The 25097-nt window shown below is 43.1% G+C and overlaps 1 protein-coding gene and 1 long non-coding RNA gene across 7 annotated transcripts in view; both read left to right on the top strand.

Moving 5' to 3' along the window:
* CPSF7 (cleavage and polyadenylation specific factor 7) overlaps positions 1–9318 on the top strand; it is a 37805-nt gene extending 28487 nt beyond the window's left edge. For 2 of the 5 annotated variants that reach the window (XM_073604597.1, XM_073604599.1), the window contains 2 exons: positions 6422–6562; positions 8461–9318. In XM_073604597.1, the coding sequence (XP_073460698.1) occupies positions 6422–6557 (136 nt within the window). In that variant the 3' untranslated portion in view covers positions 6558–6562; positions 8461–9318. Of the gene's footprint in view, positions 1–6418; positions 6563–8460 lie in introns of all 5 variants that reach the window. The other 3 variants (XM_073604595.1, XM_073604598.1, XM_073604596.1) reach the window with 2 other exon arrangements.
* Positions 9319–11940: 2622 nt separating this feature from the next.
* LOC141112123 (uncharacterized) lies at positions 11941–21183 on the top strand. 2 transcript variants are annotated; one of them, XR_012236527.1, is made up of 4 exons: positions 11941–13415; positions 15064–15178; positions 19606–19862; positions 21028–21116. It is a non-coding gene; the product is annotated as an uncharacterized lncRNA (long non-coding RNA). The 2 variants fall into 2 exon arrangements; XR_012236526.1 differs by lacking the exon at positions 19606–19862 and having other exon boundaries at positions 21028–21183.
* Positions 21184–25097: the final 3914 nt, after the last annotated feature.

Here is a 25097-nt window from a genome sequence, read left to right as displayed (position 1 = left end):
ATACTTTTCTTTAATTTTCGGATGATGGATTGAACAGTGCTCCATGAAATGTTCAAAGCTTGGGATATATTTTTATAACCTAACCCTGCTTTAAACTTCTCCACAACTTTGTCCCTGACCCTTTTGGTGTGTTCCTTGGCCTTCATGATGCAGTTTTGTTCACTAAGGTTCTCTAACAAACCTCTGAGGGCTTCACAGAACAGCGGTATTTACACTGAGATTAAATTATACACAGGTGGACTCTATTTACTAATTAGGTGACTTCTGAAGGCAATTGGTTCCACTAGACTTTAGTTAGGGGTATCAAAGTAGAGGGGGCTGAATACAAATGTACGCCATGCTTTTCACATATTTTATTTGTAAAAAATTTTTAAAACCATTTATAATTTTCCTTCCACTTCACAACAATGTGCCACTTTGTGTTGGTCTATCACAGGGATCCTCAAACTACGGCCCTCCAGCTGTTGCGTCCCATGAGGCATTGTAAAACTCTGACATTCACAGACATGATTAGGCATGATGGGAATTGTAGTTTCTGAACAACTAGTGGGCCATAGTTTGAAGACCCCTGGTCTATCACATAAAATCCCAATAAAATACATTTATGTTTTTTTGTAGTAACATGACCAAATGCGGAAAATTTCAAGGGGTATGAATACTTTCAAGGCACTGTAGCTGCTAGCAATAGAAGTGCAATACATTAACACCTCATCATATATAGTGCAGAAATTGCAGTGCTTACACAGAATATATGTGAATAATCAAAGTGCAGTGTGCAAAACATAAATAATGAAAGTCCCAAATTGACAAAAAAGCTCAGGTAGAAGAAATTCCATGAACATATAACAACAATAAATAGGCATCCAGTGTGATTTAATACTCCTCAATAACACCAAAAAGTGGCTCCAGGGGTGGTTGTAAGCACCCCTGTCAGCGGTAAATGGTTTATGTCCACCTTCTAACTGGTATGTTTGCTGGACAGCTTGGACTGGTAAAGGAAGTTGAAAAATAACAGGCTTACTGGTGATAATAAGGCCTCATGCACACAGACGTTTTTACAGCTGCTTTTTTGAGCTTTTTTTGCAGCTTAAAAAGGCCTATCTATGTTAGTCTATGGCTTCATGCCCACCTAGGCATTTGACATAGGCGTTTTTAAGCTGTAAAAAAAACCCAGGACCAGTGGGTTCTGAGAGACGTTTTTCAGCTGTAAAAACGCTCTAACGCTGAAAAACGCTCAAAAACGTCGTTCACCAACGTTTTTTTAACGTTTTTGATCCATTGAAAAAAAAAATTTTGAAAAAAACCGCTAACGCGGAAAAACGCTCAAAAACGCTATTGCAAAAACGTTGAAAAAAGTTTAAAAAAATCACTGCAAAGATACTGGTGTTTTCATAACGTTATTTTAACAGCCTGTGTGCACGAGGCCTTAAGGGAAATAAAAGCTAAAGACATTTCATGCAGCCACCACATATAAGAATCAGTAAGCTGCAATATATTACAATTTTGTAATTGGTTTTAATACCAAAAATATACAAACGCACTGTGCGTATGTATGCCACAATACCTTCGAATAAAAATAATCAGTTACTAAACCGAAAGACATCCCCATTTTTCTCCACCTGGTAGAATGATTAACCATCTATACCAGTAATTATGCTGTAGGTGTTCTGAATCCCACTGTTTTAGACTAGCTTTATGTTGACCAATCTGAATGTCCTTCTCTAATATGGTCTATGAAGAGAAAACCATGTGCAAAAACATTTTTTTTGCATCTATTTTAGGGACACTGGAATTAAGTAACAGTTGAGTTATACTGCTGCCTAAGGGAGTTTGGGACACTGGCTAACAGTTGTAAGCCAGGCCCCGTATAACCCTATCCTCTAAAGAGCATGTCTTAGTTTTTGCTAGTGTCATAGGAGGTTTAACGCTCTGTTGAAACAAAAGTCTGACTATTTTTTTTTTTGCTAGCCGCCTTTGCTGCATTCTTTCCTTTGTGATTTCAGTCAAAATTTTCCCACTGCTGCTTGTCTCTATATAGCAGCTATCCAAATTGGCATTTCTGCAGCAATAGCTTTGGAGGCCATACCCAGACATGCAAGGCTAACCTGGAATGTGATCTTGGTAGGGATGCACCGATAACTTTTTTTTTTTTTTAACCGGCAAGTATGAGTACCGATACTTGTACTCAAGTACTCGATGATACCAATTACTGATACCTTTGGAGTGCAATTTGAGCCCATACAAAATGAGTGGGCGCAAATTGCACTGTAAAGAATCGCATTAGATTTGAACAGGAATACGCAAAACTCCTGTCCGAAACGCATGCGGTTTCCTGCAGTGATCCAGGCTGAAGTCGCTATGACAAGCTTGGGTTCACACAGGAGCGGTACAGGAAACCACATGTTCAGACAGGAATCGCACCACATTCCTGTTCAAATCACATTTGGGTTTGATCGCACCGCAAAGGTATCGGAGCATTTGCACGGTACAAGTACTCGTGCAAAAGCTTAGTATCCGCACCAATACCGATATCGGTGCAACCCTAGATCTTGTCACTGGAGTCTGCATTGCGGCACTTTCCACACCTTTGTGTACTGTTAGTTTGCTGCTGAGCTCTTCAGAGCCATGGAACAATTTCACTCCTCCTATGATGACCCTTTCCCGGAAGACTCAGTAGGTATGCATGTCCTGGTTGAAGCACTAGGAGATACTATATTTTGTACTACTGGGTACCTTTTTGCATTTCTCGCAATGGCCAGTTTCATCATGGTAGGGGTTAAGGCTGAAGGGATTGTGTGATGACATCCTCTGAGTGCTGCACGCATGCTTTCCTGCTAGAGGAATCGCTATCCTGCTGCTGCTCCTGAAGCACTATGTGGATCTTCACTCTCTGGTTTTGTTCCACTGCCCATTTATAGTGACTTGGTCATCTCCAGCTACCTGCACTGCTCTTCAGCATCGGCTGTCTATGTCTGTGGGTATCTGAGGTCTACACAGCACAATATGTTTATCCAAAGGCACAGAGGACAGTCCCGCTGCCATGTGTGACCTTGGCCCATACTTTATGGTGGTTCAGAGGGCTTTCACCCAACATCTCCAAAAGGAACTGATGCCTGTAAGCCAGAACCTGGGACCCTATTATTGGATTGTCATTGTAGTCTTTTGCAGCTCTGTCAAGCAGGCGTCCAAGAACCTGTAAATCCAGCTGGGCCTGTAGCCCCTGTTGCCATTTCTGAATAGGCTGTTTTTGGTTCAAAGCATTGTCCTGCAATTCACTCAGATATTTCGGGTTTTGTTTCCTTTCTAACTGATGCAGTATGTTTCACCTTGCATCAGGGGAATAAGACCTTTCTGCTTTACCCACTGTTTGAGACATTTGCGTTTTATGCGTGGTCTGGAAACACCCATCATTCCTGTTTGGTGAAAATTTGGTAGACAGGTGGTCTAAAAACTATGTTGGATGCCCTAGTGATCCATATTAACAAAGGGGTTAATGGTGGACTTACCGTTTAAGACCTTACTGATCTCAGTTTAACCACTTCATGCATGCCCAAAGAAGTTTTTTAATTATTCATACATGCTGTCCTTTACAATAGTTGTCATCAACCCTGTCCTCAGGGCCCACTAACAGGCCAGGTTTTCAAGATAACTGAAACACATCACAGGTGATATAATTTGCTGCTCAGTGATTGCATTATTTTAGTCTGCATCTCTCCAAGGTTATACATAAAACCTGGCCTGTTAATGGGCCCTGAGGACAGGGTTGATGACCACTGCTTTACAGTACATTAAAAGTGACTCGACAACCGCCCTGATCCCTTTTACTGAAAAGCCAGTCACCAGCTGAAAAAAAAACAGTACTAAGCTTGCTGCTGTGAGCCTGTTTTAAGCACTTGCTGTCCACAGGCCATGTATATTTGGTATTTCAAGTGGTTGAACAAACTAGTATGGCCACCTGTCCTGTGTTTTGCGGTAACTCTGATCTATAAAACTTTATCAAAATGGATAAAATCCATAAAAGAGGTTCATTCTACCGCAGGGGAAGGCCCTTAGTTTTTTGAGCAGCAGAAACAAATGTCTGAAGCCTTGTGCATTAATTGTGATGGCCTCCTAAAAGCCTCAAAACTTGTATCTAGCATGAACTGATGCCAGTACAAAATGTCACTGGCATCGGGTAGAGAATGCAAAGGAGCTGTCTAAGGAACATCTGGTTTCAGATTCCCTCAAATGATGTCTCTTTGAACCCGCTCTTGACACTGTCATTAGCAACAACATGAGTGGCCAGAGTGAGTGCAGAAAGGATGGAGGAATCTCACTTATTTTTCTCATCTACCTTGTCAATTAAGTATTTGTAGGTCTTCTGAGCCTACCTCCTGCTCAGAAACTAGAGCCTGAAGCCAGAGGTCAATTATTCCCTGACAAACCCTCTGCGTGAAGGTTTGCCCCCACTACAAGTAGGGAGACTGTGTACATCTGGATGGGATGAGTCCTCGAAAAATGTATCTCCCCTGCATTTGGGTGTTTGGGACACCCCTTTTAGCTCATTGGCTAACCCTTGTGTGTGGAATTTCCTTTGTCTGCCCTTTCTTTCTCTACATGTGTTAGTGCTCTCGAGAGTGGGCCTTTCTAGGCTCCCTGCACACTGGGACCCTTTATTAATGTGCGAGTGGGAACTTGGCCTTGGGAGTTGTATTTATTTGCAAGTTCAGTCCCCTCTCCAAGAGAGTTTGCCATCCTTGATTGCTGCTAAACATCTTGTGGTAGTCATTACATTTCAGCATTCTTCCTCTTTAGGGGGATCCCCTGACTCTTTAGGTTAGCTGGAACCACTTACCACTTCTCCCTCTGATAACGAGGCAGTGAGTTCTCAGAACCCCTTGAAGGTAAGTACCAACTATTTCTCAGGACTTTGCACCTTATATTCACCCTAGTGCCTGTTCCTGGCATCCCAATAAAGAGGGTCATCACCCTTGTACTCAGCCTGACATTTTTAAAATGACACTAAACTCTGGTTACCAAGAAAAAAATTTTTAATGCAATATTGTTTTCCTCTAATCGTCTTTCAAATGTCCTTTTTTGCTGTGATCCAGCTTCCTGTTCGAGATTAGCTAAGTTTGTTCTCCATGGTCCCACTGTATGTAGGAATGACTATGGAATTTGTAGTTTGCATAGAACAGTGCACGTGACCCCAACTACTGTGCACTGCTCATTCCAAACAAACAAGTGATGGGGGAAAAAAGAGAGGCTCGGGAGGCAGAAGTACACAATAAGAAGCGAAAAATAAATTAGAGGGCTATTAAGTAGTGGATGTGCATAGACTATTTTTGGAAAATAAGGTTTTGAAGAAGTGTTCTCCTGTCTTGGTCTCTTCTTCTTTCGTTGATTCTTGACCACCTTCAGCCATCTCTTTGCATATGGGAGCCATTCTGGACCACTAGGGCCCTGGGTGACCCTGCAGTCTTCTAGGGAGAATGGAGTAGTCTCTCCCGACATTCCAGGGTACCCTTGTTTGCAGGGGTGCCATCATCCTTGGGACTTCTGTCTGGTTCCATATGAATAGAGGAGGGATAATACAAGGGCTGCAACTTTCGTGTTTGCCAGTGTTCCAGCCTTCTTTATGCAGCAGTATAACTTGACTGTTACTGAATTTCCTGTATCCCTTAAAGTGGATCTAAACTGGATTCATGAAATTTGAGCTGGGCACATACATCTGCAGTGTTTTCTTATCTCTCTTCAAAACACGAAGTCCCATGGCTTTCTCCGGCATTCTTCTGTTGTCGGCATAATAACTTCTGACAAGTTATCTGACACAGGAGATAAAAGCAGCCTGAAAGTTGTGTTGTGGGAGGTTGCTTTGAATGGATTAGCAGAGAACTTGCTGTGTCAGAGCAGAGCTCTGCACCTTCCTTCCCTCCCTCCCTCCCCTCCCCCCTTCCCTCCCCTCCCCCCTTCCTTCCCTCCCTTCCCTCCCCTCCCTCCCCCTTCCTTCCCTTCCCTCCCCTCCCTCCCTCTTCCTTCCCTCCCCTCCCTCCCCCTTCCTTCCCTCCCCTCCCTCCCCCTTCCTTCCCTCCCTCCCCCCTTCCTTCCCTCCCCTATGTGGAATGTGTGCCTTTCCTCCAATTAGCTGTCTTGGTTGTATGCCCAGACTTCACACAGTGTTGAACAGGAAGAGAAAATCTCTAATGTGATGTGTGCTTTCTAAAGAATACATAAAGCTGAAGACAGCAGATATACATGTAAAACGTATGTAGGGGGATTTGTTTCATCCCTGTGTATCATCTGAGGCTATTCACTTCCCTGGGTATTTGTGAGGGTTTATATCCCCTTTAATGGACTTGAAAGAACAGATTTTATGGTAAGTACAAAAATCTTTCTATTTACACCAAGATGGGAGAGCTCACGTTTTGTCTTTTCTCAGCAGAAAGCGCCACCGCTCCAGAGACAGATCACCCAGTCGATCGCGGGAAGGCAGCAGCCGGCGCCACAGAGATCCACATGAAGACAGATCAGATGAATATTATCATGACCGTCATCGTGATAAGGACAGACACCGCTAGTAGAGGTAAATTTTTTAGTGACAAACAAAATGTAGAGGCACGAGGTATATAGCAAAACAGTATAATGAAATGTGCCTGATGCCATTTTGTTAACTCCTTAAGTGCCACAGGAGATCCTTTGAGTCATGAGAATAAAAGTGCACCAGAACTGTATATGCACGCATAGCTGTGTGTAAAATAGTAATTTTCTTGGCCCTTAGATGTAGCTCTGATGCAGTTAAGTTCCATAAACAGTAATAGATATGGCCAGAGGGCGTTCTCCCATGGGTGGGAGACCAAGCTAAAGCCATTTCTTACTAAGAGACAGAGCACACTACGTGCTGTGGCAGTGTGTGGATGGGCTCAATTTTGTGGTAGCAATAGATATGGCTAACTTTAATTTTTTTAAATGTACTATGGTGCTACGGCTGGTAGCAGGCTGAAGATGCCTGTGCTGGCAGCATTATGGAGATCTGGTCAGCTTCTCAACAGAGAATGCAGCGTTCAGTCTTCAATGGTCCAAGAAGCCCCCTCCACAGCACTTCAGTTGATGCCCATTCTCTGTTCTTTTATTATTTTATTTTTTTGAGCAGTAGTCTGGATCTCAGGACATTTTAAACCTAAATGCAGCAAAACAACAAATTAAAAGAATTAAAAAAGATGTTCAAATGTATAACTCTTTATGCAACCTGACTGCATTACAGTAATACATAGGAGTCTTCTTTGGGACTTTGCTAACAGATAAGATACCAGCCATAGAGGGAACCTGTTTACAAGGAATCAGCCAACTGATAGACATGCATTGTAGGAAATAGTAAAGCGCAACCATTTTATAGTATTGTGAAGCAGAGTCTATGTAATGAGCAAATTTGGCTGCCTCATGTGCACACTATATTTCTAAAACCTAAGGGTTTTTTTTTTTATTTTTTTTTTTTTATAAAGTAATGTACATTGATAACAGTAGTCGTCTTTAAGTTCATTGCACCCCTCCCCCCAGTGCAAGCCACCCAACAACATTCTTCCCTTCAACCCCGATCCAGCGTAGTTCACGTTGATACAGCCTTCACAAAGAAAACCTCCAATCTCCACTTCATTCTGAGGACAAACCGCAGCTCTTTTCATACTTTTGGGACAGTCATAATGCTGCAAGACCTGTAGAAGGCTGCCTTGTGTACGACTATTTTATATGTCTGAGGGGGCTGCAGCACATATGCAAAGGAGCCAGCTGGAGGTTTTCTCTGTAAAAGCTAAGCTGTGTGACGTCTGCTCTCAAGAGGATGGGAGTAATTTAAAAGAAAACGTCACAAGATATAGTTGCTCTTTTTTTTTTTTTTAAGGATGAGTTCACCTTTAGTAACATGTTACATCTTTAATTAGGGTGTAACCTGTAGTATGTTACGAAGCACCACATCAACCCTGAACCTGCTGTCACATACTAAAATTGTTGTGGCTGTGTGGGGCTCTGCCTCATAGTTCATTGACAGTTCCTTCAGATTTTTTTTTTTAAGAAAGCCCATACAGAGGTACGGGTGAGGCCTGCAAAGACTCATGCATTTATTATTATTATTTTTTTTTTATATATATATATATATATATATATATATTTGGTTTTTTTTTTTTTTTTAAACTTGAACTTAGCCTTTAAGTATTGGTGGAAGGCCTTAAAGTACAACCTCAACTTAGACTTTGCAATTACAGATTTATCTACTGGGGAAACCTTGTTTTGATATACAGCCATCCAGATGAGGGGCAAGAGACGGGGGCTCTCCAGCTGTGTTTTATGGTGGGCTCCCAAGTAGATATGTTTTGTTTTGTTTTTTTCCCTTTTTATTGGGAAACCCCAATTTATGACTTGGAGAAAGCACATTTTCAGTATTTCATGTGACATGTCTCTAACATCTAACCAGTTTTCTTTTTTGTGCAGGTCTTCAACGTACTTCACAGATGCTTTTTTTTTTTTTTCCCTTTTTTTATTTTATTTTTTTTTTAGTTTTAAATAAGAGACTCACATTTTGTTGTTGTGACATAGAGGTGATGCCTGGCCCACCAGCTACAACAGAGACCTCTGTTACTGCAGCTCCTAATGGATTTATTCCATTTCATGCAGGGACCAACCTTTCTGTAAAGCACAGCTCTCTTCCTGTTCCCAACCAACAGTCTCGTCTAGACACCTTTTACAGCACCGGCCCATTCTGATGAATTTTCTTTGCTATTGTTGAATTTCTCCTGTTTTCCCACCAGAAGTAGTGTCTGATCCATTGCAGTCTTCCCTGTGTTTTAGCTTTGCCTTGGTGCATTATTGGACACGTCAAGGGATTGTCTTTTTTGAGTGATGCTAACATCTGTACAGTGATGTACTTGACCTTCATCTGTCCTGTAAATGCTCTGTATGCCTGGCCTTTTTTCATGGGCTGGTCAGACTGTTGTGAAGCGTGCAGGCAAAAGGATGCCTGTTGTGTTGTGGGTGGGGATACCTAATGTGTTGAAGCAGAACTCATCTCCCTGTGTTAACCATTCACCATCCCATCATATGAGTTATTTGGAGGGGACTGCATTTACCAATTTGCTATGGACTGCAGATAGGAGAGGTGGCTTCAGTGGTCGATCTAACAGTATATATTTTTTCTTATATTTGAAAACATCCGAATTTTTAGTTGCTCATATATTGAGGGGTGTAAAGACAACTCACTGGACAGCATCTGCAGGGAATTCACCCTTCCCATTGACGCTCGATTGCTCCTCCTGGAAACTGCGAATAAACTTGATAAAGGTGTCACTCTTTTACCTGAGTCTGTCTTTTATTTCAGTTTTGCTGTGTCTATGATTGAGTTTTGTGCTAATGTGCAATATGATGAAAACTGTTGTTGCTTGAAAAAAAAATACTTAAAGTGGTTCTAAAGGTAGTTGTTTTTTTTTGCCTAAATGCATACTATCCATTAAGGTAAAAAAAAGTTCTGTGTGACGCTTCCCCTATACTTGCCTGAACCTGATCTCGATTCAGGGCTGTGCCTAAGAGCAGTAGCTCTCACCGCACTGGCAATGGAGGCAGGAGCCATTAGCTCCTGCTGCTGTCAACCACAGCCAGTAAACAGGAGGTGGGGCCAGGGCCCGCATGAGCACCTCCGTAGCACTCAGCAGGGGGGTGGAGCCAGGAGAGCTTGTGAGGGACCCCAAAAGAGGAGGATCGGGGCTGCTCTGTGCAAATTCATAAGTGGTAAGTTTATCATTTTAAAGAAAATTCCTTTAGAATCACTTTAAGTGTATCTAAAACACACGCACACACTAATATTTTTTTTTTTCTGGATATAGTGGTGAGGAGTTTGAACCCCCGTCACCATAACAAGGACTGAAAGTAAGGGAGAATCCAAAATTTTGAGTTGTCACCAGAGCAGAAATAAAGGGGAAATCTTCCAACATGCATGCTTGACCACTTTGGAGAGATTTTCTTTCATTCCTTGTTTTGCCTACATCTGATTGTGAAGGGATAGCTCACAAATAGGACACTGATGGCAAAAAATGGGGTTTTAACCATTTCTTCCTCTTCCAAAATGTGAAAATTTGGATTTAAATATACTAGATGGAAATGCCCACTGAATATTTAGTTGCCTAAGGCCCTTTTGTAGCATAAACAATTGCCTTTTTTTTTTTTTTTAATATGATACTTTTCACCGTCCTATCCTTGTGGTATTTCAGTACCCCTGATCCCCTGCAGCCTCTTTTTAACCACTTTGTGTCTACATGCGCTTGTTTCATTGATGGTTGTTTTGCATCTCTTAGGGCAGGTATTATGGTGGTGATAATGTTGGGCCCTGCCTGTGTGATGTATATTGAAGCAGCACCTTGTAATTTCCACGTGACAGGGTGACAACACAGGGGCAGGAAGTTTTTACCCCGAAACAGGAAGTGCCCGAAGAAGAACCTTGTAGGACCCTCATTGCACAGTCATCAGGTGCTATTTTAAAGAAGGCTTTACTTTAAAGTGGATGTAAACCCTCACATATACCCAGTGAAGTGAACCGCCTCAGATGACATGCAAAGATGAAACAAATCTCCCTACATAAGTTTTACATGCATCTGCTGTCTTCAGCTTTATATACTGTTTAGAAAGTTCATATCCTGTTAGAGATTTTCTTTTCAGGTTCAGCACTGACTGTGAAGTCTGGGCATACACCCAAGACAGCTGATTGGAGGAAAGGCACACACGCCCTCTCCAAATAGGCAGAGACTCTCAGAGCTGTTCTGTGAATAGGTTAGCTGTCTGCTAATCTATTTATATCAACCTCGGCAACACAAATTTCAGCCTGCTTTTACCTCCTGTGATGGAGAACTTGTCAGAAGTTATCAGGCTGATAACAGAAGGAGCAGGAGAAAGCCCAGGGGACGTAGTGCCTCTCGAGAGATAAGAAAACACTGCAGATATGTGCCCAACTTAAATTTCATTAATCGGGTTTACATCCACTTTAAACCAATTGGAACTGACCTTTGAAATGCTTTTAACGTGTATATTATATTTTAGTGCTTGGGTTTACATTTGCTTTAAGGCTTGATTCACACTAATGCAACTTTTGATGCATTTTGCAGAAATGCAGGGAATTTTTTTAACAAAGGTTTCTATGGAACACGTTCACATCAATGCATATTTGTGCCTCTGCGTTTTTGGAAAGGGCCGGGGACTTTTTCCCCGCAAAATGCAGCGTTTTGCATGTAGTAGACTTCAATGTGTACACTTGTGATGTCACCGCCCGGGGCATCATGTGTCTGTGACATCACGAGGGGGTGTGGCCTCCAGATGATGTCATCTGATGGCCACGCCCCATGATTATATAAGAAATGCTTGACATTGGCACGGACAGATCAGAGAGACGCGGCATCAAAGGAAGGTCGTTGGCGGAGAAAGAGGAACACCGGACCAAGAAGAAAAAAGGAGACCGGTAGAAGAAGCGGGAGAAGGAAAAGCCTGGAGGAGGGAGAAGCCCGGAGGAGGAAGAAGCGGGTAAGAAGACCTTTTTAATAAAGGATTTGTCAGAAACTGTCTCTTGTCTTTTGTCATACTACACTACTTTTTTTTTGGTGAATGGGTAGAGGTACAGTGTACCCGATATCCATTCACATGTGGGGAGGAGGCTGGGATCTTGGGTTCCCTTTGTTAAAGGGGGCTTCCAGATTCTGATAAGCCCCTCCCTGCCGCAGACCCCGACAACCAATAGCCAGGGTTGTCGGGAAGAGGCCCTTGTCCCCATCGACATGGGTGCATGGTGCTTTGAGGTGAGGTGGGGGGCGCAGAACCCCCCCACCCCAAAGCACCCCCCCCCCCCCATGTTAAGGGCATGCGGACTGGTATGGTTCGGGGGGGGGGCACTTGCTCGTTCCCACGACCCCCCCCCCCCCTTTCCTGACCTGCCTGACGGTATGCTCAGATAAGGGTCTAGTATGGATTTGGGGGGGTAGCCGACAATTATTATTTTTTACATTCAGCTATCGGCGGGGAAGTCCGCTGACAGCTAATGACTCATCGGTTGTTAACTGCTTGCTGACCGCCGGCTGTCAATTGGCGGCCAGGCGGCGCAGCTCTTGTTGCGGGCGGGCATCATGACGGCCTCGCTTTCCCGGCCCACCAGGGGGCGCGTGCACGCCGTGTCACTGGGCACCCGCGATTGCCGGTAACACAGCAAGACCGTGGATTTGTGTGTGTAAACACACAGATCCACGGTCCTGTCAGAGGAGAGGAGACCGATGGTATGTTCCCAGTACAGAGGAACACCGATCGGTCTCCTCCCCTAGTGAGTCCCCGCCCCCTACAGTTAGAAACACTCCCTAGCAACACAGTTAACCCCTTGATCACCACCTAGTGTTAACCCCTTCCCTGCCAGTCACATTTATACAGTAATCAGTGCATTTTTATAGCACGGATCGCTGTATAAATGTGAATGGTCCCAAAAATGTGTCAAATGTGTCCGCCGCAATATCGCAGTCACGATAAAAATCGCAGATCGCCGCCATTACTAGTAAAAAAAAAAAAAATCTATCCCCTATTTTGTAGACGCTATAACTTTTGCGCAAACCAATCACTATACGCTTATTGCGATTTTTTTTTTTTTACCAAAAATATGTAGAAGAATACATATCGGCCTAAACTGAGGAAAAAATTTGTTTTAAAGAAAAAAAAATTGGATATTTATTATCGCAAAAAGTAAAAAATATTGTGTTTTTTTTCAAACTTGTCGCTCTTCTTTTGTTTATAGCGCAAAAAATAAAAACCGCAGAGGTGATCAAATACCACCAAAAGAAAGCTCTATTTGTGAGGAAAAAATAATAACAATTTCATCTGGGTACAGTGTTGTTTGACCGCGCAATTGTCATTCAAAGTGCGACAGCGCTGAAAGTTGAAACATGGCTTGGGCAGGAAGGGGGTGAAAATGCACTGTATTGAGGTGGTTAAGGATGCAAAAAAGCGCTCAAAAGCAACATGCATAGATGTGAATCGAGCCTAAAGGAAACCTGTATTGAGAGCAACTGACCTGAAAAGTGTCCTATCTACCATGGAAATCCCTATCTTCAGTACTTTGAGTAGATGACTTGGAAATGTATGCAGTAAATAAAGGGGGAATTCTTGATTTGTATTTTTGTGTCAGACAGTACTAAAAATAGCATATAAACATGACAGCCAGACAGTGTCTTTAGGAGGTAATTCACAGATTTCAATAATGTCATCTTTTAGTTTATAGGGCTGATTTACTAAAACTGGAAGAATGGAATGCAGCCAATGTGGTGGCAGCCAGATTGCTGCTGTCAGTACAGGTTATTTCTGAAGTTGGATGGAAAGCTTTCTCCAGGAATGTTAGGAACTGCAGAATTCCATTACACAGAAGCTCTTTAAAGGTACATATAGCTTCCTAACAAACCCTAAAACAAGTGGTTTAGTTATTTTAGAATTATAGAAAAGGAACCACTATGGAGAATAAAAGGACTTCATTTTTTGTTGCCAACATCCCAATATATTATATAGTTTAAGAAAGAAAGTACCCCTTTGGACTTTAAGGGCGAACTTTTGAAAACAAAGTATTTTGAAAACATAGAAAAATGTATTGTTTTATAAGTTAAAAAGTGTAATGGTGTGAAACAACACCATACATAAAACAGTACATGGTATACATATAGTATGAGAGAAACACTTCTCCTATAGTCTGACGTGTTTCAGGAATTTCGGGTGAATCCCTTCTTCAGGGACATAGAGGAGATGATAGTTGGAGATACTCATTATTATATTCATGAGATCAAATGTTTATAAAAAAATGTTAAGATGGAGTTGAACAGATAGAAAGACACATGTCCAGAGGTGGAAAAAGTGACCAAATAAATGAGAAATCCTCTAGGCCCGAAGTCCCTCACAAGGATCCCCAAGGTAAGTCTCCGCAGCCAACTCAAGAAATCCAACATGGAGCGGACGCTGCTGTTCTGGGGTCCTCCTGGGAGACTAACGCCGACACTTCACACCAAGGACTGACATTCCTACAGCTCCAGCTCCATGTTGGATTTCTTGAGTTGGCTGCGGAGACTTACCTTAGGGATCTTTGTGAGGGACTTTTCGAGCCTAGAGGATTTCTTATTTATTTGGTAACTTTTTCCACCTCTGGACATGTGTCTTTCTATCTGTTCAGCTCCATCTTAACAATTTTTTTTATAAACATTTGATCTCATGACTATAGTACCATGTCCAACTATCATCTCCTCTATGCCCCTGAAGAAGGGATTCACCCTGAAATCCCCAAAACGCGTCATGCTATAGGAGAAGTGTTTTTCTCATACTATATGTATACTATGTACTGTTTTATGTATGGTGTTGTTTCACACTATTATGCCCCGTACACACGGTCGGACTTTGTTCGGACATTCCGACAACAAAATCCTAGGATTTTTTCCGACGGATGTTGGCTCAAACTTGTCTTGCATACACACGGTCACACAAAGTTGTCGGAAAATCCAGTCGTTCTAAACGCGGTGACGTAAAACACGTACGTCGGGACTATAAACGGGGCAGTGGCCAATAGCTTTCATCTCTTTATTTATTCTGAGCATGTGTGGCACTTTGTCCGTCGGATTTGTGTACACACGCTCGGAATTTCCGACAACGGATTTTGTTGTCGGAAAATATTATAGCCTGCTCTCAAACTTTGTGTGTCGGAAAATCCAATGGAAAATGTCCGATGGAGCCCACACACGGTCGGAATTTCCGACAACACGCTCCGATCAGACATTTTTCCATCGGAAAATCCGACCATGTGTACGGGGCATTGCACTTTATAACCTATAAAACAATACATTTTTCTATGTTTCAAAATACTGTGTTTTCAAAAGTTTGCCCTTAAAGTGCCATAGTACCGGGGGGTACTTTCTTTCTTCAACTAGTTATTTTAGAATAGTCAAACTATTATAATACAGGATAATACTATATGAGCTAACAGTTTTGTGCAACACTTTTTCAAGTATTTTTTTTTTTTTTTTTTTTTTGTTTTGTTTCCTTATCCAGTGCTGTGCATCCAGATCTTATGGTTCAACCCAAGGTGGTTGTCTTATCTTAATCCTACAGTACAGGACACAGGCACTGTATTCATAGACCCTGGGTTATAGGCTGGTACCCTCAGGTGAGTGGAAACTGGGTGTCCCCTCTGTAACCCTACCCCACTCCATGAGTCCTTAGGTTAGGCTTGAGTCCTAATGTGATGGTCCTCTTCTCCATTATGGAGAAATCAGTTAGCGCAACAATTTTTTTTTTCCATTGGATGTGGTTTTGTGCAGGCAATTTGTCGGGGCAGTGGCTGGTGTTGGCGCTTCAATCATCCTGGCACCATGGTTGATATGGTGTCAGGATGATTAAAGCGCATTATTTCTATTATTACATTGTAATGTAAAATAGTTCAATTCGCCATAATGCAAAATCAGTGGGAGCCCTGAGTGTCACTTGTCATGTCACCTGCCACCAGATGCGGATTGTCACTATCCTGCCACCAGCTGAAGCTTCCCAGTGTTGCTTGCCTCCAAAAATATCAGATGCAGCTTGTCACTTTTTAAATGTGAAGGCAGGTGGCAGGCAATAGTGACAGCAGAAAAAGAGGCTTCTCTCTCCAGCTTTTCAGCACGTTTCCATTGGCTGGGTCCCAGAGTGAGGGTGGACAGTGAGAGATGATGTAATCTCGCTGCTGCCTGCGGCTGCACAGTGAGGGTGTAACTGCAGTGATGCAGGGTGGGCGGCGAGGGATATCATCTTTGCTCTCTCATGCCGCCTGCCCACCTGACTGCTCTCTCATGCCACCTGCCGCACTCATGCCCCGGCTGCAAGGAGGCCACGACCTGGTGGCTGGGGACCCCTGATTAAAGCAATTTTTTATTTGATAACATTAAAACAATACAAAAAAATATATTAAAATGCTCTCCGCTTAGAGGTTTACATCATGTCTAGAGTCTCTAGCGCAGAGGTCTCAAACTGGTGGCCCTCCAGCTGTTGCGAAACTACAAGTCCCATGAGGCATTGCCAGGCTGACAGTTAAAAGCATGACTACCACAGGCAGAGGCATGATGGGACTTGTAGTTTTGCAACAGCTGGAGGGCCGCCGGTTTGAGACCACTGCTCTAACACATTTCATATGTAGACTTGATGCATTTCAAGTGATCTTCTTCAGGAGCACATGTGCATTAGTATTGATACACTGGAACCCACAGTTGGTCTTTAGAAGAAAAAGAGACAATGCAACATGCTGGAATTCCCATTATCTCAGCGTTTTTCCCCATATCCCGATACACCAAACTTGGAAGCCACTGTCTCTCAGCTAGAGACACTTGCATATAACCAACGGTCACCAGATGACCAAGGACATTCAGATTTACAGAATGTTCTGAACCATCTCTTGACCCCAAGGTGTAGTTGTGCAAGTACTTCGACTGATTCCAAGGATTTTATATATGCTGTTTGCTACCAAATCCCAACGGGGGTGTTCGTCCTATCCTGGACCTAGAATCCCTAAACAAATGCTTTCAAATTCCGACATTTTGCATGGCATTTACAAGGTTATTGCCTTTCTGAGAGGAGGGGAATACTTGGCATCTATAGACATCCAATATGCCTACCTGCATATTTCCAATATTCCCATTTTCACTTCATCAGCATTTTCTACTCACATCACTTGCAGTTTGTCACACTGCCATTAAGCTTATCCTCTGCTCCAAGAGTATTCAGAGATCTCCTTTTACCTCTTCTTGCACTTCTAAGGACTCAGGGCATACATATCACAGGATGTCTAACTAGCCTTCTTCTGAAAGTCTCACCTACCTTCCAGCTATCTGGGAACAGCCAGGAAAATTCAGATGCTTCAGGCTTGTGGTAGGCTGATCAACTTCTAAAAATCTGCTCTACAACCTTCTCTGCCTGGAAAACTGTGATGTAATTCAAAACATGGCCTAAGGAAAAGTCTTCCTTCCAGCTAAAAAACTGCTGTCTTGGAACTCACGCTTGGTACTTGGGATCAAAGAGACGCCCTTCTGTGTGATTATTCATGAGAGTTTTGGGGCTCAGGTTTGTCTGCTTTGAGGCTGTCCCATTTGCCCGATTTCATTCGAGACCTCTCCAACACAGCATTTTGTTGGCATGGAACAAGCATGCTGCTTCTCTAGACTTTACCCTGCTATCCAGCCAAGCAATGAATTCTCCAAATCCAACGGGAAAGTCGTTTTTGTCATATCACTGGAAAGTGGGAGGAGTGTTCCAATCCCTCACAGTTTACAGAATATGGTCGTCGGCAGAAACCAAGCTCTCCGTCGACATCCTGGAGCTCGGAGCACCACTAAACCAATCATGGTGTAATCAGACAATGCCACAGCTGTGGCCTGCATGAAACACAAAGGGCGCACCAGGAGTTGGGCAGCCTTGAAAGAAGCAAGCCTGATCGTCTCATTAATCCACACAGGAATAGACATTTTGAAGGTGGATTGCCTCATCTGTCACCACCTGGACCAAGGGGAATGGGTCCTCCATCTCAACATTTAGAAACTGATATGTTAGAGATGTGGATATCCTGGCCTCCCAGATTCAACAAGTTACCTTTGTTTATGATCTAAGACTAAGCATCCTCTACCACTGGCAATTCTGGCATTGGATGCTTTGATAATTCCCTGGTCTCAGTTAAGGCTAATCTATGCCTCTCCTCCAGTGCGCATTCTACCTCTACTGCTCCTCTAAATAGAGCAAGAGAAGAGACTGGTGATTCTCATTGCACCATACCCAGATAAACCTAGTACACACAGACTAGTAGGAGATGACCCCTGGTCTCTCCCCAACAGGCCAGAGATGCTCTCTCAGGGCCCTCTATTCAATTCTGCTTCTCAGTCACTGGCATAGCTACTGAAGCCCTGGTCATAAGGGCATAGGCGTCATTGAATCTGTCATTCCTTCTTAGCTAAAAATAAGACCAGCCACTTCCAGAATTACCAGTTATTTTCCTGGAAGTCCTTTGGTGTGATGTCAGGCACTTAAATCCCAGAGATTACTCTGTGCCTTGTATTCTGACCTTCCTACAAGCAGGACTTGGCCTTAAACACTCTAAAAGGACAGGTTTTGGCCTTGTCTATTCTTTCCCAAAAACCTCTGGCCTCGCTCTCTCTTGTCAAAACCTTTATTCAAGGTTACAGCACCCTTCCTTGGAACCTCAATTTGGTCCCTGATCTGGACACAGTCACTGCTGTGGTGTTCTTCAATCATGCAGAGGCAAGAGAGGAAAATCAACCCCTGTCCTGTGCAGAATGTCCCATTTCAGCCTCCCTCAGAGTGGTCCCTGCACCCAGAAGTGTTCCAGGATCTGTGTAATAAGGGGGGGATGTGGTAGGTTCAACAAACTGGAAAAAATTCAGCGTGGAGTAGTTTTACTAATTGAATTGGTTTGCAGCACTTCTTACTTGAAGATACTGCTGGTGAAGAAACACTTTGTGATTAGCCAGAAGCAACAGAAAGAGTGTTTCTGGAATGAGAACTCTGGAGGGAATAGTTATTTGCACTTTTATTATGGTCTTCATCATTAAATTCTATAAAGTATGTTTTAATGTCTTCCGGGCCCCTATGACACGCAAGGATGTTTTGTCATCCTTGTAGCATTTGGAAAATTAATATTTCTTCTCACAATATTTGCAAATTACAGCTTTGCTCTCAGCAGAAATTGCACTGTGGAAATGTTTCCAATCTTTAGATGTTGGTCTCAACATTAATAGGATACACTTAATGGTTATGAAGATAAACTAATTTGTCAGACTAATTTATCCTCTTACCTGTCAATTAAAGTGGTTGTAAACCCTAAAGCCCCTTTCACACGGGCGGATAGAATTCAGCTTTTAGCTGCGGATAGATCAAGTTATCTACCGCAGCTAAACTCAGACAATGCTTTCCTATGGCGCCATTCACACACTGCATTTAGCAATGGTTTCGTTACATGGGGTTTGGTGCAGTTAAATTTGACTGCGTCCAGGACCGATTTATTGCAGCTATCTGCACATCACTGCCGGTAATCGCAGTGTACTATTTCTCCTGTAGATAGCAGCGGCAACAAGGAAAGAAAAACAACAGGAAGCACACAAGAAATGGCAAGAATGTTCCAACGCAGCTAAATTCAGCTAAACGCAGCCGCATGTAAACGCAGCTAATCGCAAATGTACAACTGCAAGTGAACGCTATGCCAGGATTCTCTGAATTTCAAAATAACAAAACATGCTTTTAATAGCGGCAGAACAGTCGCCCGTGTGAAAGGGGCCTTACCGTAACCCTTCACCCGGTGAAGTGACCAGCCTCAGATGCACAGGGATGAAACAAATCCCCCTACATAGGTTTGGAGGAAAGGCACACACCCCTCCCCACACAGCAGAAGAACAGTGTTCTGCACAGACCAACTGTCTGGTGAGCCCGACACCCCCAGAATTTTTGTCCGATGGTGCCACAATTGAATTCGAAATTTGACCAACCAAGCCTTCAATTTCACCTCATGTTGCTACAGAAAAGAATTTTAATTGGGAATCTTTTTTCTTTTTTTTCCAGGTCACAACTCATGCACATTTCTTTTTTAATTGTATTTCTCTTACAATTCTCCCATCATTGATTAGAAATTTGTTCATTTTTCCAAATATTTACAACATGCCCAATCATTCAAATTCGATGACCACACGAAAATTGGCCGTTGCTGCAGCCCATTAATGGTGGGAAATTTGAACGAAAATTCTTAGTTACTACTTTTGAAAAAAAATTCATTCGGAATTCGACCCATGTATGAACCGGCTTTAGAGCTTTGGAGAAAGGTAAGTAAACACTACAGATATATGTGCTTTGCTCAGATTTCATGACTGAGGTTTACAACCACTTTAAGGCCTGCGAGGAGAGAAACCATCATCTACTGTATCCCAACAATTACCCAACTGTAGGAGGTACAAGATGGAGCCCACAAGCAAACTAAACTGGAGCCTTTCCTCTGCAGTGCCCCATAGTAGCTGAAATGCATATTTCTTTTGTGTGCGAACTGCATTGAAAAGTAGAATGGTACTTGAATTGTATTTTTGAGGATTTGCTTGTCTTAAGCTGAAGGAACTTTATTTAAGGCTCCTTTCACCCCTAGACAATTTGAATCGTGAGCGGAATCGCCGCGATTCTACCCACTATTCCACAAATGCGGCAAAATGCAGGACACAAATACGATCCCATAATTTTACCAATAGGACCCCAAACACGATGCGATTGTGCCACGATTGCCGCATGTCAAATCGCGGGGCGCATGTCGCCCAAAAGAAGTTACAGAACGTTATTTTGGGCGACACGTCCCGCGATTTTGACGTGGTTTGTCACGTGGCAATCATGGCAAAATCGCACCACTTTTAGAGGTGCCATTAAAAAATGGGATCGCAAATGCATCCCACATTTTGCTGCGATTGTGGAATCACAGGCAGATCGCCTAGGTGTGAATGTAGCGAAGTCTCAGAAATCTTTAATTAAAGTCTTCATGTTATATAGTTTGAATACCATGTCATATGTATATTATTTATCAGTGTAAAAGAACATATTTCACACTCCTTTTTGTTTTTCCAGAAAAAAAACAAAAAGTGGCTTTGGAAAAAAACTGAAAAAAAATGTTTTTTCACAATTTTTCCATGTTTTTTCCCAATATTTCCACGTTTTTTCCAAGCCTTCCCATCTCTAGTCAGTACCAGTGTGCAAAGGTGTATTTGCTTTGTAAGAATGAATTGCCACTAATTTTGGGTGTCCTATGTGTGTGGATGCTGCTGCCGTTAGTAAAACTATTAGTTTAGTTTTAAGAATGGAGTGCAGAATTTTAAAGGGTGCCTTGACTCAAAAACAGTTGAGAAACATTGCTCTTGCGGAAGCAGTGAATGCTCTGTTGACCCCATGTGATCAGTACACCCTGATCTGTGCCTTTCACCCTCTGAAATTTCTTCCTTGTCTGCTTTGCAGGATTGAGATGGAGGTCATTGCGGAGTTCATTGCTCTGGACTGGCCCAGGTGGATGCAGTTTACCAACCGGGTAAGACAGTGGACTCTACTAGACTGTCAACATCTTTTGTATTAACCACTTCAGCCCCGGACCATTTGGCTGCCCAAAGACCAGAGAGTTTTTTGCGATTCGGCACTGCGTTGCTTTAACTGACAATCGTGTGGTTGTGTGACGTTGCTCCCAAACAAAATTGATGTCCTTTTTTCCCCACAAATAGAGCTTTCTTTTGGTGGTTTTTGATTACCTCTGTGGTTTTTATTTTTTGCGCTATAAACAAAAAAATAGCGACAATTTTGAAAAAAAACGCAATATTTTTTACTTTTTGCTATAATAAATATCCCCAAAAAATATATAAAAAGTTTAGCCCGATTCGTATTCTTCTACATATTTTTGTAAAAAAAAAAATCGTAATAAGCGTTTATTGATTGGTTTGCGCAAAAGTTATAGCGTCTACAAAATAGGGGATAGTTTTATGGCATTTTTATTATTAATTTTTTTTTATTAGTAATGGCGATTTTTATCGTGTTTGCAACATTATGGCGGACACATCGGACACTTTTGGAGCTATTTTGGGACCATTCACATTTATACAGCAATCAGTGCGATTAAAAATGCACTGATTACTGTGTAAATGTGACTGGCAGTGAAGGGGTTAACCACTAGGGGGCACTGCAGGGGTTAAGTCTGTCCTAGGGAGTGATTCTAACCGGCGGGGGCTGGGCTACGTGTGACACGACACTGATCACCGCTCCCAATCACAGGGAGCTGTGATCGGTGTCAGTGTCACTAGGCACAACGGGGAAATGCTTGTTTACATCAGCTTTTCCCCGTTCCTCCTCTCCATGAGACGATCGCGGGTATACCTGCGGGCATCGAGTCCGGAGGACCTGCGATTACACTCACGGAGCTTGCGGCGGTTGCGCGCACCCACAATGCCGCGTCTTAAAGGGCAATGTACAGGTACGTTAATATGCCTGTACGTGCCCTTCTGTCGACGTATATCGGCGTGAGTCGGTCGGCAAGGGGTTAAAGACTGATTTAAAGCGGAGTTCCACCCAAAAATGGAACTTCCGCTGTCCGGATTCCTCCCTCCGGTGTCACATTTGGCACCTTTCAGGGGAGAGGGGGGAGCAGATACCTGTCTAATACAGGTATTTGCTCCCACTTTCAGCAAAAGATCGCCGCAGTATCTGCAGTGATCTACGCCATGTCTGGCCGCCCCCCGTCCCCCCCCCGTCTTCTGGGAGACACACAGGTCCCAGAAGGCAGCAGGGACCACTCAGAACGCGCAGCACGACTTGCGCATGCGCAGTAGGCAACCAGGCTGTGAAGCCGCAAGGCTTCACTTCCTGATTCCCTTACTTAAGATGCCGGCGCCTCCACCCAGAGCCGAGGGTCGGGTCAGCTTCGGGTGAGGACATCGCAGGCACCCTGGACAGGTATTTTAAAAGTCAGCAGCTGCAGTATTTGTAGCTGCAGACTTTTAATTATTTTTTGTTAAGCGGAACTCTGCTTTAACATTCTTTTTCTCGGTCGCTAATTTTAACGACATGGCTGTTGAATCCCAGGTTCAGTAGACACTGGTATCTCTGTTGTTCTCACAATGCTGAGTGTGAGGAAGGCTATTTCCCATAAAGTCTATCATTAGACGTGGCATACTTCACTTGGTATGAATCTTGGGGGGGACTCCATCCTAGGAGTTTCTCTGTGGGACAGAATCTCTTATTCCTGCAGTTGGGTCTGGGCCAACACTATCAAAGGTTTCTTCCCTTTTTATCTAGTTTCAGAGTCCATTTGCATCTCACATCTTGATTAAAACGTTTGTACGGGGAGTTTGACACATAGCTTCCCTGTTACTCCATGGGATTCAAGTCTGGTTCACTTTGCACTTCAAAAACTGCCATTTGAGCCCATTAGAGATATGTAGTATTCCCTGTAGCCATCACCTCTGCGATGTAAGTGTCTGAACTGGTGGATTTTCCCTGGTTTTACATAAGAACAAGGTGGTGTTGAGGCCTGGGACTTATTTCTTGCTTAATTTAAAGTGGAAGTAAATGCAAAACCTAACTAACTTTAAACCTACTGTCAGCCACATTCTAAGCCTAAGTCCTGTAAAGAAAAAAATTGCTACACTTACCTGTTCTGCAGCCACTCTGGTCCAGTCTCCAGCAGCGCCCTCTGTGTGCAGGAGAAAGTCGACAAAGGCCGGGAAGTGACATCATCCATAGAGTTACTATGGGGCTTCCATTGTCGGCTGCCTCTCCTAAACACTCCTAAACACTGAAGCTGCCGCTGACAGGTCAGCTTGGGACCGGACCGGAGTGGCTTCAGAACAGGTAAGTATAGCAATATTTTTTCTTTACAGGGATAGATTAGGCTTAGAGTTGGTTTAGAGTTAGTTATGTTTTGCCTTTGCTTCTACTAGTTTCTGCCTTTCACCTCAACCAGGACATTGTTCTTCCATCCCTCTGTCTGGCTCCAGTTCACCAAATGGAAATTTCTCTTCATTGTCTGAGTTTGGTTCTGGCTGAGTTGATTTTTCTTAGACACTGCTTCATTCAGAAAGAGTGATTCCCTGTAATCCTGGATGGACCTCACAAGGGTGAACTAACTTCTCACTTCCCCATCTCTAGGTGGCTTGGGCAGACCATTATTCAAGCCTTTGGTCTCAAGGATCGGGTTCTATGATTTCCTGTAAGGGTTCACTCTACTAAATTTTGTGTGTACTTCTTTTCAAGCAAGCGAGCAGCTGTTTTCTAGATTTGCAAAGCTGCCATCTGGTCTTCTGTTCACACTCACATTCTCTTAAGTTCTACCAGATAACATTGCAAACTCAGCTGATGCCAGATTCAGGAATATTGTCCTTCATGCTACTCTTTGAGCTGCAAGCAGTCCCCAGTCCCCTGTTTTCTTGGCCCTGTTATTTTTTTATTACTGAGTTGTCCACCCATTAGTTGGACTACTTTTGGATGTCCCAAAGGTGAAAGACTTTAGAGTCCCTCAGAAGACCGGAAAGAAAATAGGTTTTAACTAGCCATTGTAAAATCATTTTCTTGAAGTTCTTTGAGGGACGAAGGTCACATCTCTCTGTTGAGGATCATGCTTTTGCAGATCTGCTGGGAATGAAGATGGCCAAAAAGTTAGAGGGGTTTTTAAACTAGGCAATGGGGGGGAGGGTCCAGAGACAGTGATAGCCAGCGCGGAAGATATTCCAGAGGGTAGTATTGGGGGCATTAGTGGTAGGTTAACCAAAGTACAAAAACACAAGGTGAGTATAGTAGCAAGTCCAAGTTGCAATCTTGAAACACCCAATACGAGGACAATATGCGACCGGTCTAAACTATGTGGCATGTTCACCAATGCCAGGAGCCTGGCGGACAAGATGGGTGAACTAGAGATACTGTTGTACAAGGAGGATTTGGATTTTGTGGGAATTTCAGAGACCTGGTTCAACAGCTCTCATGATTGGCTGGCAAACATTCAAGGGTATACCCTATACCGCAAGGACAGAGAGGGTAAAAAAGGGGGAGGGGTATGCCTATATATCAAGAATAATGTACAAGTGAATGTGAGAGATGACATCACTGAGGGGGCTAGGGAGGAGGTGGAATCTTTATGGGTAGAGCTCCAAAGGGATGAAGCTAAGGGGAAAATAATACTGGGAGTATGCTATAGGCCCCCTAACCTGAGGGAGGAAGTGGAGACGGATCTCCTATCACAAATTGGATTAGCAGCAAGGATGGGAAGTGTTATCATAATGGGGGATTTTAATTATCCAGACATAGACTGGGCGGAGGGAACCGCGCATTCATTTAAGGCTCGCCAGTTCCTTAGTGTCTTGCAGGACAATTTTATGGGTCAGATGGTAGACGCACCAACTAGAAATAAAACATTACTAGATCTACTGATTACCAACAATACAGACCTGATAACAGATGTGGAAATACGGGGCAATTTAGGTAACAGCGATCACAGGTCAATTAGTTTCAGTATAAATCACACAAATAGGAGACATGAAGGGAACACAAAG

The sequence above is a fragment of the Aquarana catesbeiana genome, linkage group LG11, assembly GCF_042186555.1.
Source record: "Aquarana catesbeiana isolate 2022-GZ linkage group LG11, ASM4218655v1, whole genome shotgun sequence".
Lineage (NCBI taxonomy): Eukaryota > Metazoa > Chordata > Amphibia > Anura > Ranidae > Aquarana > Aquarana catesbeiana.
This window is presented reverse-complemented; position numbering and strand designations above follow the sequence as displayed.